Source organism: Geotrypetes seraphini, chromosome 8 (assembly GCF_902459505.1).
Source record: "Geotrypetes seraphini chromosome 8, aGeoSer1.1, whole genome shotgun sequence".
NCBI classification, from domain to species: domain Eukaryota; kingdom Metazoa; phylum Chordata; class Amphibia; order Gymnophiona; family Dermophiidae; genus Geotrypetes; species Geotrypetes seraphini.
This window is the reverse complement of record NC_047091.1, coordinates 151,165,773-151,182,216: the sequence shown is the minus strand read 5'-3', so window position 1 is coordinate 151,182,216 and position 16,444 is coordinate 151,165,773. Positions and strand designations below refer to the sequence as shown.

General features: G+C 41.8%; 1 protein-coding gene across 13 annotated transcripts in view; it reads right to left on the bottom strand.

The window, feature by feature from the left end:
- Positions 1 to 16,444, bottom strand: part of NCOR2 (nuclear receptor corepressor 2) — an 844,184-nt gene that overhangs the window by 391,108 nt on the left and 436,632 nt on the right. For all 13 annotated transcript variants that reach the window (XM_033955736.1, XM_033955745.1, XM_033955746.1 and 10 more), the window contains exon 12: positions 8,981 to 9,159. In XM_033955736.1, coding sequence (XP_033811627.1) covers positions 8,981 to 9,159 — 179 coding nt within the window. The remainder of the gene's footprint in view (positions 1 to 8,980; positions 9,160 to 16,444) is intronic.

Genomic DNA, 16,444 nt, shown 5'->3' with positions numbered 1-16,444 from the left:
TGGGAGGGTATTATTATAGGTTTAAAGGATTATATTAAAAGTATTCTTTCCTTTCCTGTCTTGATGTGGAATTATTTTGCATTGCTTTTTGAAAATGTAATTTTACCTGATTTGCCTGATCATATGCGTAAAAACATATTGTATTAAAATTAAAATATAAATTTTAAGAAAAACCAATGCTGGGCCAAGTCTGGGCACCAGTATCAAATATTGGTGGCTCATTGGACCCCTATAAGCTAAGGGAGCTTATTGATCCTCACTAATATTCACCTGGGGCCCCAATTGAATATCTGCCAAGAACCACATACTATTCAAGGGAATCTCAACCCTTCCAATCCCTCTCCCCACTGGAACAGTCTCCCTTCTGATCCTTTTCTATCCCCTGGAACAAAACTACCTCCTTTAACCCTCCCCACCAATAAGGATAGACACCTAACAGACACCCTAGTCATGAGAGTCCCCTCCACACCATGCCTACCTAAGGTGCAGAAGCAAACCCCACTTGCTCCTACTCCTAGCAGATGTCTCAAAAAATTGTTGCTGCAAACTCTACCAGTACTATCACAAGTACTTTAGATCAGTGGTTCCCAAACCTGTCCTGGAGGACCACCAGGCCAGTCGGGTTTTCAGGATAGCTCTAATGAATATGCATGAGAGAGATCTGCATATAATGGAGGTACCAGACATGCAAATCTGCTTCATGCATATTCATTAGGGCTATCCTGAAAAACCGACTGGCCTGGTGGTCCTCCAGGACAAGGTTGGGAACCACTGCTTTAGATTGTAAGCTCCTTCAAGAAGGGACTGTCTTCTTCGTGACTCTGCATAGCGCTGGGTACATCTGGTAGCACTAATAGAAATAATTAGTAATAGTAGCAGTAGTAGTAGTAAAACCAGAACCTTGGTGAAAACACTCTTTTATGAAAGGGCATTTAACTCCATCCTTTCTGACTGACCCTAAATTCAGAACTTTAATGGAAATGGTCCTTTATGAAAAGGCGGTCAAGGTTATTGAGCTTTCCTAAGATATTGAAAATGTCACCTAAGGAAACATTTTATAATTTTTTGAAAGAAATGTTTAAATATCCGGATGAAGGACTTCCACCTTTACATAAAATATATTTCCTGTCGGCGTTCTCAAAAAAATCTTCCTCTTCTGACCCTGAGACTCAACCTCAGGCAACAACTTTGAGTCCTATGGACCTTTCAAATATATTAGAAAGTTCTCAAGAGGAAGTTATTACATGTGCTACACTTCTTGTGACATTTGTGTTCCAACAAGATAGGGAAGCACTCATTCGCCTTTTTTTTTTTTTTAGGCAGGGAGAAACTTCCTTCTTGGAAAGGAAAATCTCTATGTTTAAAGAACAAAGCAAACAAGAAGGAAAAAGTTCCTTGGAATGAAAGAAGATGTGAAATCACTGGGGGCTAAATTTCAGTTACGCTATCTCTGTAAATGATCTATTTAGATCAAAATTCCTATGTGTTTTATGAGCCCTCCCAATTACAATTCTTTTAGAAGGAAAGGGGTAGTTCTGCAGGGTACCAGGTGAATCCTATTGATTGGTCCATTAATAATTGAGGATGACTTCCTACTTTTACTTTATAGTTTTGGGAATATGTATCACTCCTTCTGATGTGTGAAATTGTCTCTCCAGTGTGTGGACTATTATTGAGTCTTAAAATTATTTGTCAAACAGATTAATGTTTGGAATGGTTAAATTTGTATTTTTGTTATGTAGAATGACAAGGCTCTTGTGTACTTCAATAACTTTATTGTTGAATTGTTAAAACAAAATGAGCTAAAAAAAAAAATAATAAAATAAATGAATACATAAAAAAAAAAAGAAAAGGTGTTCAATCTTTTCTGCCTTGACTGACCTTCTTTGCCTTCTTGGATTTTTTTTTTTCCAATCAACACCTAGGGAGACTGGGATGAATACATGCATTATAAATTTGTTGATATATGTATTCTAAATTGTCAGTATGTATGAATGTAATTTCTTTCCTGTTTCTTAATGAAGTTCCTTTCTCAAATTTTAAACTAGCGATTGTAAACCGCATTGACCCTTGAGTAGGAAAAAGCGGTAAATTAAGAAAGAATAAACACAAACATCTAGGTAGGCTTAGGGGAGCTTATAGTGACCAGGTGGGGGTTGGGAGGGGGGGTCTATCCTTGTCTCCTTGTTCGAAGGAGTTAGAAGAAGGCTGGAAAAGATTAACTCCTGGTTGGACGTACATATGCTTTCATTGAACATTGAAAAATCCAAAGTAATGATTTTTCCCAACGAGGAAGGACTTTCTTTGCAGACCCCTCTTACATTCAAATCTCAATCTATTAAAACCGTAGCTTCACTTAAATTACTTGGAGTAACTTTTGATAACAAATTTAATTATCATCTTCATATCAGTACAGGGGTCCAACGTTGCTTTTATCGGCTACGTATGATCAGATCATTATCGAAACTATTAGATGCCGCATCCTTCAACATTTTGATTCACTCTCTTGTGATCTCGTGCATTGACTACTGTAATGCCCTTTATAAAAGTATAACCAAAAAAGAAATACGAAGACTTCAGATAATACAAAGCACCGCCGTAAAAATCATATTCAATGCAAAGAAATCCGACCATGTCACCCCCTTGATGCAAGAAATCCACTGGTTGCCAGTGGAAGACAGAATCACTTACAAAATTCTTCTGTTAACATTTAAGACTAGACAAAACAATCAACCTGAATTTATAAATAATCTTCTTACCCCTTATATTCCTTCTAGGTCCCTAAGATCAACACTGTTCTTAGTTCCACCTTTTTTTTTTCTTCCTTTTTTTTTTTTTTTTCTCTTCTAAATTCTTTCTTCTTCTTCCCCTAATCTTTCGATCTCTTCCTACCTTTTTCCTCTCTATTTCACCCTTTTCCTTTTCTTTTCTCTTCTTCATCTGATTGGTTCCAACTTATTTAACCAACCGCTTTAATAAAAGCGATCCTACCCAATATGTTTTTCCCTATCCCCACTATTTCCCTCTCTTCTCCAAAATATGTAACTTCCCCCCCCCCCTTCCCCTCATATCCTCACTTTCATGTTAGTCAAGTTATGTCTTTAATGCTCACCCACTACATTTTATATTTTAAATTTTTTCTTTTTCTTTTTTCCTCTGTATAAATTTTATTGTGAACCGGCCAGATACTTGGTGATGGTCGGTATATTAAAAAGTTAATAAACTTGAAACTTGAAACTATATATACAATGAGGTCTACTATTTTCTCTGTCACTGCCCCCTCTCTGGAATAGTATTCAAATTATTTACACAAAGAATCAAATCTTAATAACTTTAAGACGAAGCTAAAGACATTTCTCTTCCTTGATACCTTTGAGGCCTAACCGTCCTTTTAAGGGCAATCGAGCGAAAATACTATTGAGTTTAACAGCAGCCCTCCCTCTTGTTTTTTCCTTAATTGTTCTCTTTTACTTTGCCTAATGTAGTTCTTGCCTTTTACCTTTCATTCTTGTTTGTCTTTGTTTTTAATAGTTTTTAAAAGTTTTTATAGTTATAGTTTGGTGACGTATTGTCACCTCAAACTTGTATTTTAGTTAAAATTTGTTCTCTGTTTTTACACATTTGTACACCGCTGATTGGGCGGTATAAGAAATTTTGAATAAACTTGAAAGTTATCACTTATATAGCGCTGAAAGGCGTACGCAGTGCTGTACGTTTTGACATTCATGGACAGTCCCTGCCTAGAAGAGCTTACAATCTAACTTGGATGGACAGACATGACATATAGGGTTGGGGATGCAGAACCCACGGTGAGAGGAATTGGGAGTCGAAAGTACTCTCAAAGAGGTGACATAGTAACATAGTAGATGACGGCAGATAAAGACCCGAATGGTCCATTCAGTCTGCCCAACCTGATTCAATTTAAATTTTTATTTTATTTTATTTTTTTAAATTTTTCTTCTTAGCTATTTCTGGGCAAGAATCCAAAGCTTTACCCGGTACTGTGCTTGGGTTCCAACTACCAAAATCTCTGTTAAGACTTACTCCAGCCCATCTACACCCTCCCAGCCATTGAAGCCCTCCCCTGCCCATCCTCCACCAAACGGCCATACACAGACACAGACCGTGCAAGTCTGCCCAGTAACTGGCCTAGTTCAATATTTAATATTATTTTCTGATTCTAAATCTTCTGTGTTCATCCCACGCTTCTTTGAACTCAGTCACAGTTTTACTCTCCACCACCTCTCTCGGGAGCGCATTCCAGGCATCCACTACCCTCTCCGTAAAGTAGAATTTCCTAACATTGCCCCTTTGGGCTTTGAACTGGGCCTCGAACACTGCCAAAGAGTCCGCTGTAGGGATTCAAGTTTCAAGTTTCAAGTTTAATACAGATTTGATTAATCGCTTCATCTAAATTCGAAGCGATGTACATAATGATAAAATTACAATATAAAAACAAAATCATAGAAGGTAATACTAACAAGGTTAATGACAAATTTGACAAAACTGGAAACAAAAGGAAAATATAGGGAAGAAGTTACAATTTAAATAAAGGTTAAATAAACATATAGGGAAGGCACATAAGGGGAGGGTAATGATAATAATTTTAATAAGATAAAATTTAAAAGGAAGATAAAAATTGAAAGTGAGACTTGAAAGAATAACTTTAAGAGATTCTCATGATTGTTAAAAGGTCACTTAGAAGCTAGTTAGTTTATGAAGGCATCATTGAAAAGGAAAGTTTTTAGTTTACTTTTAAATTTATCTAAATTAATTTCTTCCCTTAGATAGCTCGGTAGAGAATTCCAAGTCTGGGGTGCAGTGACTGAAAAAATAAACTGACGATGCATATTTATTATTTTTAGCGATGGAATCGTTAATAGATGCTGTTCGGCAGATCTTAAAGTTCTATTAGCTGTATAGGGGATTAGCAATTTGTGAATGAAAGCTGGAGTTTTATAAAGAAGTGATTTAAAGGTAAGCAAGCTGAGCTTATATATTATTCGATGAGCCACCGGAAGCCAATGTGCTTCCTTAAGGAGAGGTGTTATATGATCGAATTTTTTTGCTTTATAAATAAGTTTAATGGATGTATTTTGTATTATCTGTAAGCGTTTTATTTCCTTTTGAGCTATACCTTTGAACAAGGCATTACAGTAATCTATCTTTGAAATGACAAGTGAATGAATAAGGATGTTTAGAGAATTGGCACTAAGAAACTGTGAGACAGAACGGATTTGTCGAAGTCTGAAGAATGAAGACTTAATGATACTACTAAGGCAGCTTGTTCCAAGCATACGGCGCAACAAGGTAGAAGGGACGGAGTCTGGAGTTGGCAACTGAAGAGAAGGGCACAGATAGGAGGGACTACCAGCTGAGCAGAGCTCACGGGGGGGAAGAGGGGCATAGGGGGAGATAAGTGAAGAGAAATAGTAAGGGGCAGCTGAGTGAGTGAATTTGTAGGTCAGTAAGAGGAGTTTGAATTGTATTCGGAAACGAATGGGAAGCCAACAAAATGACTTTAGGAGAGGGGTAATGTGAGTATAGCGGCTCTCATGGGATATGAATCGTGCAGCCGAATTATGGACGGATTGGAGGGGAGTTCTGGGGGACTAGCCTATAAACCTGCGTGCACCATGTCGCAACTAGTTCACAAAATTACATGTGCAAGTATAGAATCATGCCAATTGTGCATCTAACTTTACTCAGCTGTGTCGGGCACTGACATGAGCCTAATGCAACAAAAAACGGGGCATCATAGGACAGGCACAAGCATCCTCCGCTTTTTGAGGATGCATGTCAAGGGTGGAGGGTGGGCATTCCTGTGCTAACCAATTAGCACAGTCTACACTAGTGTACCACAAACTGGCTAGTACACAGTGACTGCGTGAGCCCTTATCATCTACAAAATAGATGGCAGTAAGGCCCTGATACTATAAAATCTGCCTGAAGTTAGGCACCGATATTGGTGGCTAACTTAATTGAGTAAGAGGCTTAATCGGTGCCTATACTGGCACTCAACACCTCACACTTGGCTTTAGTTGGACCCGATAAATTCACAAATGGGAATCATTCAAATGAGGAATGCTCTCATCTGGCCGACACGGATCGCTAGTGTGCGATCCCGCGCATGCGTCAAGACTCCTCTGAGCCGCAAGTTTTAAAAAATTATATTTTTACTTTTTAAAACTTTTTTGTAGCCCAGTGAACCCGTGGTTTTAACCTGTGGGTTAAAACCACAGGCTCCCAGTACGGGGAAGGGCAGGAGAGATTTGGAGCGGCAGGCAGGAGAAATCCGGGGACAAGCAAGGCAGCAATTCGGAGCAGAACAGGCAGGAGAGATCGGGGAAGAGCATCGGGGCGGTAGGCAGGAGATATTCGGGGCAGCAGAGAGCAGGGCTTCAATGGAGCTGGAGAGCTGGAAAGACGTATGCGATTGGTCCCCAGCAGCTGCTTCTTGGTTTGATCGGCCAGCTCAGTCGGTTTTAAAAATTTCATTGGTGAATCGCATCCCCTGTCTACTTTGCATGTGTTTCGGGCAGGAGGGAAATCTGGTCGCAAAGGGGTCGCAAACCGATCGTGTACCACTGATTATCAGCTTTGACCGCCCATTAAAAAATGGTCAGGTCAAGGTGTAGTATAAGGAGCAGCGTTAGAGAGGAATCCGTGGTTTATGTGGGTGTTAGCAAAATTCAGTGAAAGCACCCGCATAACTAAGCAGGAAAATTTAGGACAGTGCAGTGGCTCCCCTCCCTAAAAAAGACCCATCCTTCCCTCTTCCCAGCTTGCGCCATGTAAAGCCCCCCACCCTCCCCGGAGGCACTGTTATAAAGGTCTTATGCGGGCCCCGGCTGAATAACAGCCAGGACCCGCATAAGCTCTGGCAGGCACTACGAGACAAGTTAGCCCTGGATACCCAGTGCTGGTGCCCACAGATCATCCATTACTGAATAACTGGAGCTAAATTAGCCAAATACGGTCAGTGTTCAAAACATTACTGACCACTGCCAGCTGAACATCAGTGGGCTTATTTACATAATAATAATAACTACATAATTGCATGGATGTGCTTAAAAATAGGTGTGCCAGTGCCAACCTTATGCTACTATCCTATAACAGAACCTTGGTGCCAAGATTCTATTATAGAATTGGCACTAAGCGCAAGGCATTGGGGTGGATAAACTGAGGCGTCAATTTATAGGCTTCCTCCCTCCCCTCCCCCCCAGCACTTAGTGGATTTATTACATTTGATATACCGCTAGTATGCGAATATTAAGTGGTTTAGAATACTACTACATTAGAAATGAAGGTTACAAAAGCTAACACATTGGGGTTAGGAGTTGCATATTTTCAATCCATCGGAGGATAGAAGAAAGGCAAGGGGTCAACAAGAGAGCATGAAAGTGCAAGAGATAAGAAAGAGAGCGGGGGGTAATGAACACATGAGAATCAGAGACATAAAGATCAGTAAGAATTAGAGACATGGCCAAAGGAAGAGATTGCGGTTAATGGTAAGCACTCGCTCGTGGACTATGGAGAGTAATCGCACAGGGTTCCATAGTGTTGATGGAACAGAATTGATTTCAATTGTTTCCAGAAGAAGAAGCAGGGTATTCCCGCAAAGAATCCTTGTAGTATGGAGTTCTAGAGGCTAGGACCCACATATGAGAAGGCTCTCTTTAAAATTTTCTATAGTATAGAACAGTGGTCTCAAACTCAAACCCTTTGCAGGTTTTGGATTTGTAGGTATTTGGAGGGCTGTAGAAAAAATATAGTTAATATCTTATTATTTAATAATAATTTATTATTATTATTATTATTATTATTAGGATTTTATATACCACCTATCAAGGTTATCTAAGCGGTTTTTACAATCAGGTACTCAAGCATTTTCCCTCTCTGTCCCGGTGGGCTCACAATCTATCTAACGTACCTGGGGCTATGGAGGATTAAGTGACTTGCCCAGGGTCACAAGGAGCAGTGCGGGGTTTGAACCCACAACCCCAGGGTGCTGAGGCTGTAGATCCAACCCCTGCACCACACACTCCTCCTAAAGAAATGACAACTTTGCATGAGGTAAAACTTGTTATAGTTTATAAATCTTTCCTTAATTGCTTCTGATAATTTCAGCCCCACACAGCTGAAAGCAGTGCAACATGCAGAAAGTGAAAAAGTATCAACTGCAAGAGTCAAGATTTTGGACCAACTATTTTGAGGCCCTCGGTACTATAAAGAATGATTCTTTATGGAAAACTTGTGCCTTAAGTGTCCGGCGGTTGCATCCACAACCGCCTTCAGCTCTCACCTCCTCCAGCGCCGGACACACGCACAAGCTGCACTGCCTCCAATGGTTACCTTACGTTCTGGAACATTGCCCGCCTCACTGCTGTAGCCTCTCACAAGCGCTTTCCTGCATCTGTACGCGATTGTGAGGCGGAGTGGAGAGGACAATTGCGTACAGATGCAGGAAAGCATTTGCGTGAGGTTACCGCAGGAGGCGGGCAATGTTCCAGAATGCGACCACCAGACACAACCACCGGACGCTTAAGGCACAAGTTTTCCATAAAGAATCATTCTTTATAATACCGAGGCCCTCAAAATAGTACCTGGCGGGCCACATGCGGTCCTTGGGCCGCGAGTTTGAGAGCACGGGTATAGAATAACACCTAGTGCACATTCATGTGTAACTACCAATTACTGGCATCCATGATGCATGTAAGCAGTGTATATGACTAGGCATCAATTTATAGAATGACTTCCCGTACGAGTACAATTTGCATGAGAACAACTCTCCACATTGCACCGTTGTCCAGTGTAACCATGAGATGTTGCTTGGTAATAGCAACAGAAACCACACAACCTCACTCAAGCAACTTGCTCAAAAATGATCATACAAAGTTCTTGCCCTCCTTAAGTCTAACCAGCAGGAAAATGACTGGCTTGTCAACATGCATATGTTCAAGATTCAAGATTAACTCACTTTTCCCGAAAGGTTTCTTTTTCCGGCTCACTCCACGTGTTCATGACTTGCCGGTCCTTATACACCTTCATGGGGTCATCCATCAGGCCATTCATATTGATGAATTTAATGCGCTGTTGCTCTGCGTCGAACAGCATGGGGGGGATAACAGCCAGCTGACGCATCTGCTTCTCCAGATTCTTTTCAGAAAGAGCAAAGAGCACTTTGAGTCATCAGTTGACGCAACATCGGAGGATTAAAGCATGCAAATGTTTCTCAGCAGACGGTGAGAGGAGAATGTGCTGCTGAATCGCAGGATTAAAAGGAAGCCTAAAGACATTTTTTTCTTTTTTTTAGTGTCGGGTAATCATAAATTCATGGTGAAAGGGGCCACTGCCTTTTCGTTCCCAGCAGGGGAGCAATTAATCTTCCACTTGGAAATCAAGGATCATAAAGCACCACGAAAGTGCATGACCCAGGGCTACAGGAAATCAAGTTAAAAGTGAACATTTAAGACTTCCCCTCACAAATCAGCATTAGGGCAAAGACAGAAAAATACCAGCTCGGATATATGTATAGTGTCGCACTGAGGCAGAGTTTTAATATCTTCAACCAACGGGAAGGGGTAAAACGCGGACCTGACGGACCTCGCGGATCTAAACCCGTACGGCCTTAAAATCTGAGGTCCGTGTCGGTCCGTGTCTGTGGCGTTTGTAATTGCTGTTGCTGACAGACCTTGATGAGATTTTTGCACTGACGGATCCGTCTCTGCATAGGGAGGGAAAAGTGTTAGGATCCGTCAGCGCTAAAAATCTCTTCCAGGTCTGTCAGAGCCAGAGTCTAGTGCTGGAGCGGCAGAGCAGAAGCCAAGAGAGCGGGGACATAGGTTTTGGACGTGCGTTATGGAAAAGAAGTCTCCAAACTCCAGCACTAGTCTCTGGCTCTGACAGACCTGGAAGAGATTTTTAGCGCTGACGGATCCTAACACTTTTCCCTCCCTATGCTGAGACGGATCCGTCAGTGCAAAAATCTCATCAAGGTCTGTCAGCAGCAGCAATTACAAACGCCACGGACACGGACCGACACGGACCTCAGATTTTTAAGGCCGTACGGGTTTAGATCCGCGAGGTCCGTCAGGTCCGTGAGGTCCGCATTTTACCCCTTCCCTCAACCAACATACAAGAGGGTGGTTAAAAGTTCTGAGCCCAACCAACCAACTTCTTAAATTTTGAGTGCCAATTTGCAGACACGAAATTCTCTGTTTTGACATCGTTTCAGATCACCGATTGGACCATGTCCGCGTCATTCTCTTCTTGGTTGGGCTAAGAACTTACTAGCAACCCCTGAGATACTGTTTTGCACATAGAGGGGGAAATTCTAGGGTAACCAGACATCTGGATTTCCCTGGACATATCGGCTTTTTTTCTGTTTTGCCATTCGTAGAATCCTCCCTGTTAAGCGCAACAGCTTTGCATTAATAACTGGGCTCATACGGTCGGAGGCATGCCCAGCACTCTGGGAAAGGCAGCCAAGCAGTTAATGCAGAGAAATGACCACTTTCATAGTGCTCTGAATGCTGCCGCTCGACTGCACGCATGAGTTTTGCTTTCAGCGTCTTTCAAGCAAAAGTGTCTTCTGAGGAAGGCATTTCCTATATGCCGAAACAGGGATCCTTGTTGGGACCACCGTTTCAAATAGAGACTATCATTGGTTGAAAAGACACCTCCCTTGCCTTTTCTGTTTGATTACTGATAATGCATCATCTTAACTGCTATGTTAACAGCTGATATGCAGAGCGAACTCTATGTTACATGCAAAGTATACTCTCCCCCATGCCCTTTCCACATCACACCCTCTAATGGGAATTTTAGGCTTAGCTATCTAATGCAGCTATTTAAATGTGCAAGGCACTACAAATCCCCCTCCATATTCACAGGTTCAGAACTCGCAACTTCGGTTATTTGCGGCTTTCGTCTGGGTGACCCACCCCTGCCTCCCGGACCTCTCTGCTTCCTTACTTTTTAAAACCTGGTGGTCTAGCGGTGAAGCAGGGCAGGAGCGCTCTTCCTACGCTCCTGTCCTGTGCAGAACTGGGAACAAAAATGACTGCCGTGAGTTCCCATGGTCTTGCGGGAACTCACGGCAGCCATTTTTGTTCCCGGCTCTGGACGGGGCAGGAACTTAGGACGATCGCTCCTGGCCTGCTTCACCACTAGACCACCAGGTTTTAAAATGTAAGTACAGTGGAGAGGTCCGGGGAGTTTTTCACGGGCTGGCTCTGCCCCTAAACCCTGCAAATATGGAGGGAGAAGTGTACGTATGTATATTAAAGCCTACAGCCTGGTCTCCTTGATTAGGCCTTCTCTTACTATTGGAACCTAAGTAGGGTCAGGCCTGGCTAGTACCTGGATGGGAGACCACCTGGGAATACCAGGTGCTGTAGGCTGAGAGGCCCTAGGTTGGGCAGCAGCAACATAGTGGAGTTACACAGGGCATGGAAAAAGGCAATGGCAAACCACTCCTGTACTCTGCCATGAAACATCACATGATTCCTTCCTCACTGTGCAAGTTGCCATGAGTTGGTAGCCAACTGGTATGATCCATCCATGAGTTGGTAGCCAATGGTATGATCCATTCATTTAACACAGTAATTATCTTCCCAATATTCACCAGTATTTAGCCAGTTGGAAACAGCCACTGGCTGGCTAAATACTCCTAAGCCAGCTAACCACTAATATTAGGCATGAGATAGATAGCCTGCTCTCTTCAACTGAATATCCCGGTCAGTGGATTAGCTGGTGATTGGCTATACTGTGTGACATAGCTGGATGCCACCAATATTCATTGGTTCACTGACTAAGTCTAGCGGCCAGACAGACCCGCCTAAAAAGAAGGTCTATCTTTAGCTGCTAAACCTTAGCTGGCCAGCCGATGAATATTGGCTGGTTAGGTCAGATATGGTTGCACTGAACCTGGAAATTCAATGTCGGTGGATGGATACAGCCCTGCCTTGAATATCTAGGTTCACCGCCGACCGCAGGAGGTAGCTGTGCTACCTCCCATGGTCTGAATGTTAGCTCCCCACATTAGAGAATGACACAGGGACAAATTTTTCCCCGTCCCCGTGAGTTCTTTTCCTGTCCCTGCCCCATTCCTGCAAGCTCTGTCCTCTGTCCATAGGTGTTCGAGGCTTGTGCCGTTAAGACAGAGCTTACAGGAACGGAGGAGCAGAGACAGCGACAGTGGCAAAACTTGCGGGAACAGGACAGAGAAATTGAGTTCCTGCAAGGATGGGGACAAATTTGTCCCCGTGTCATTCTCTACCCCACATGTGTTCACACTTAACGTGCTGCATATACACAAACAATGTCACTTCTGCCTTAGAGAGGACCGAACTTTGCGCAGGAGCGTTTCGGTAGACTATTTTATGAAAGCATATCGGTGCCTGTGTTGACTCGATAAAAAAAGTAGCAACATACGCACTTATGCATCTGCCCCCTGTCATAAGATTTTGCATGATTTAAATGTGCAAGGCACTGTATATAATCCTCTCCAAAAGAACCAGTGTTTCTTGAAAATGGCTCAGCACTTTAAAAAAAAAAAAAAAATGGTTACATTGAAAAGTTTTGCCCGTTTTTTAATTGAATATGCACAAAGACATTTATCAAGTGTGATCTTGTGGTTAGGCATGGCCTGAGTCTGTATCTCTACTCTGCTCTATGAAACCCTGACATAGTTTACTCTCTGTGTGTCACTTTACAATTATTATTACAAAAGAAAAACCAAAGTAGGTCACACAAGAGGTCAGTTTCACCCAGCATCCTGTCTCCGACAGTGGCTGCAGCAAGTGCTTAGAGAAAGTGTATAAGATCTAGGATATATGCTGAGCTTATCCATTAGCCGAGGTACCTTTCCTGGTTCTAATGATTTAAGGATGGAATGAACCCAGAGTAACATCTTTGACAGCTATATGACACAGCTTAATTTAATACATCTGTGAAAAGCTTTCAAGAGCTACCATTCCATCATTAGGCCAGCGCAGAATGAAATAGAAACAAAGCTGTCTGGATATTCAAGTACATCGCTGGCTGAAGAATATCACTGAAGAATACTTCTAATCCGAGGAGCTCTCCGCCCTTGTTCTAACCGCTGGACATGTTGCAGCCATCTCAGGGGTTTTGCATGCCAGTCGGGTACCATGGAACTCTCGGGGTACTTACCCACCCCTTGTAGTTTAAAATGATGGCTGCAACACACCCAGCCATTTGAACGCAGGTCGCAGCTCCGAGGTAATATAGTACGCATAACAAGGACAAAATAAAAATCCAACAAAACTGCGGTAAACATAAGATGAACAAAAGACAAAGAAAGGTACTGCAGAACAATGCACAAGATGCAGGCAAAGTTTATTTAGAACAAGCAGATTGTTGCGTACAAACAGACCACTTTACATAAAGTATGGGACCCAACACGGTCCGTGTTTCGAACCACACGTCTTCTTCAGGGGTACTCCAAAAAAATGGTAATGACATGGGCCACGCAACTAATGCCAGATTGGTGTGTGGAAAAACATGCACCAAGTAAGGTCCATATCGGTGGTCTCAAACTCGTGGCCCTCGTTATGTTCATCATAATCACAAAAGTAAAATAAAACAATTTATTGCTCATACGTTTCTTTAGCTATAAATTACAATATTATTATTAAGACTTAGCCAAAAGGAAAGATTTATAAACTATAAAGAGTTTTACCTCATGCAAAATTGTCATTTCTTTAATAAGATATTAACTATTTTTTCTGAGGCCCTTCAAATACCTACAAATTCAAAATGTGGCCCTGCAAAGGGTTTGAGTTTGAGACCACCAGTCCAAATCCTTTCTCTCCCTCACAGTACACACTTTTGCTGCTTATACAAAGGCCTTCCCTTTGTATAAGCAGCAACTGTAAGGGAGATCTTCCTAGTGATAATGCCTTAACCTGGACAAAAAAAACCCCCACCGTGCCTTTAACTAGTTAGCGTGGAAGTATTCAACTGACCAATTCTCAAAAGGGCTCACCGCTGTCTTTCTGAGCTTCCAGGCAGACTGACCGCCATGCAAATGTATAGAACAAAGCCGTTAATATTTAAAGGAGCACTCCTGTGCGCTGAAAATTTAGCCTTATTAAAAGTAAAAATGTAAATCCAAAATATGTTGAGACCAGTGCAATGACTTTCTGCAGTGCAGGAGTTAAACTGTGGAACTCACTTGTGAGTCAATTACGGAAATGTGGTGAAAAAGGCAAAATTTAGGAAAACTACTTAAAACACAATTGTTTGTAGATGACTGTAATTTCCCGGATCTCCCCTAGAGCCCTTTTTAAAAATCGGCGTAACATTGGCCACCCTCCAATCTTCAAGTTTGAAGTTTATTAAGTATTTGATTAATCGCTTACTCAAATATCTAAGCGATGAACAAATCTTTCAATTTACAGATAATACAGGGGTTATAAAAAACAGATGAACACTGAACAAAACATTTTAAATTAACGACTAACAAAATAAACAGAAAAGGAAAACAAAGGGAAAGGCAGGGTAATGAAATACAATAAGAATGATAGAAAGAAGGACGATAATGGTAAAAAACAATAGGAGGGAAATAAAAGAAGTCGCCTTATGAAAATAAGCGAAAATAGGCTGGGACTCCTAAATATCATAAGCGTCTTTGAAAAAAAAAAGCTCTTAAGTTTACTTTTAAATTTATCTAAGTTCTTTTCTTCTCTGAGATAAATAGGGAGGGAGTTCCAAGTTTGAGGAGCTGTAACAGAGAAGATAGAGTGCCGCCGTGTATTAATAACTTTAAGTGAGGGCGTAACTAATAGAAGTTGGTCAATAGATCAAGCACCAATAAGAAATCCCGCAGAATTCAGCTGTTCGCCTTCCCCTTCCTAAAATTATGTCAGCTCAAAAGATTCCTCGACAAAACCTTTGCCTTCCAGGCGGCTAAGCTGAACCCTTGGCTAGCCCAAATGATGCTCGAGGCCCCAACCTACCTCGACTTCAGAAAACTACTCAAAACGTACCTATTCTGCGAACAGGACCCTTAACCCTCATTCCCCTGCCATAAACTAACTCCCGCCCTCTCCCCCCTCCTTCTACTCTTCCCCTGCCCCCCCTTCCCTCCTTTGGTTCTCTCTCTCTCCCTCTTACCTTCCAATCCAACCTTTGTCGTTGCTTGTAACTCTGATAAATTTCTGCTAAAATGTTCCAACATTTCCTTCCTCGTTGCTTGTAACTCCGACAAAATGTTGTAAATCCGTGTTAAGATCGGATCTTTATTAATTGATGTGAACCGCCTAGAACTCATTGGGTATGGCGGTATACAAGAACATAATAATAATAATAATAAGTACTACAGACGATTTTAGTGACAGGTTACAGACCACTAACTTCAGGTCAGCAATTTTATGTCTGAGTTCAAGGGGTTCTTTCACTAAGACGTGCGCTGAATGCTAACGCATCCATAGAATATAATAGGCGCGTTAGCATGTATTGGCTAGAGCGCTTCAGTAAAAGGACCCCTTAATTTTTTTGTTGGTTTTGCAATTTTATAATTTCAATTATAATGTGCCATGAAAACCATTTGCTCCGCATACTGTGCCACGAAAACCATTTGCTCTATTTAGGGCTCCTTTTACTAAGGTGCGCTAGCGTTTTTAGCTGGCGTTAAGGTCTAGCACATGGGGCAATGTAGCGTGTGCTATTCCGCGCATAAAAGCCCTAACGCGGCTTAGTAAAAGGAGCCCTTGGTGTACCAGAGCTAAAAAAGGTTTGAGAGACACTGTTCTAGATATTGACTCTTCATGACTGCAGACATTTGGGAACTTTTTCATAATTGCTTGCACAAGCCTCTTTTGGCTATTGTCTTCCTATTGTTGATTTTCCTGAGGATTGTTTGTTTATATTGACTTGGTTTTTTTTATTCTGTTTTATAAATTTATGTATGTAACATTATGTAAACCGTTTAGGTTTTAAACGGTATAGAAATTTCTAAAATAAATAAATGTTACTGGGGTACAGCATCAGAAACCAGCTTCATCAGCCCATGCCATCAGGTGACGCGTCAAAATTGCGTGCAGACAAAGCCGGGCCGACAATCGCGCGCAGGACATCAGCGTGCCGGATTTAAACTGAATATTAAACCGCAATTAACTTAGTAGTGTTGGCGCTGCCGTTTGGGGGTATGTGTGTGTGTGTGGGGGAGAACACCCCCACATTAGACGCTCAGACAAATAGTTTGACTCAAACGACAATGCAGACGTCTTGAAAGAGAATGGAGAAAAGACAACCAAGAACACACAAAAACAACCTGGAGAATACTGAACAAGCAATACAAATAAAGGCTAAAAGAAAATCATACTACACCAGTCAAATAGGCACAGAAATCCAAGACACCCAAAAACTTTTCAAACTACTAAAGGAACTCACAGACACCAAACCTTATCTAGCC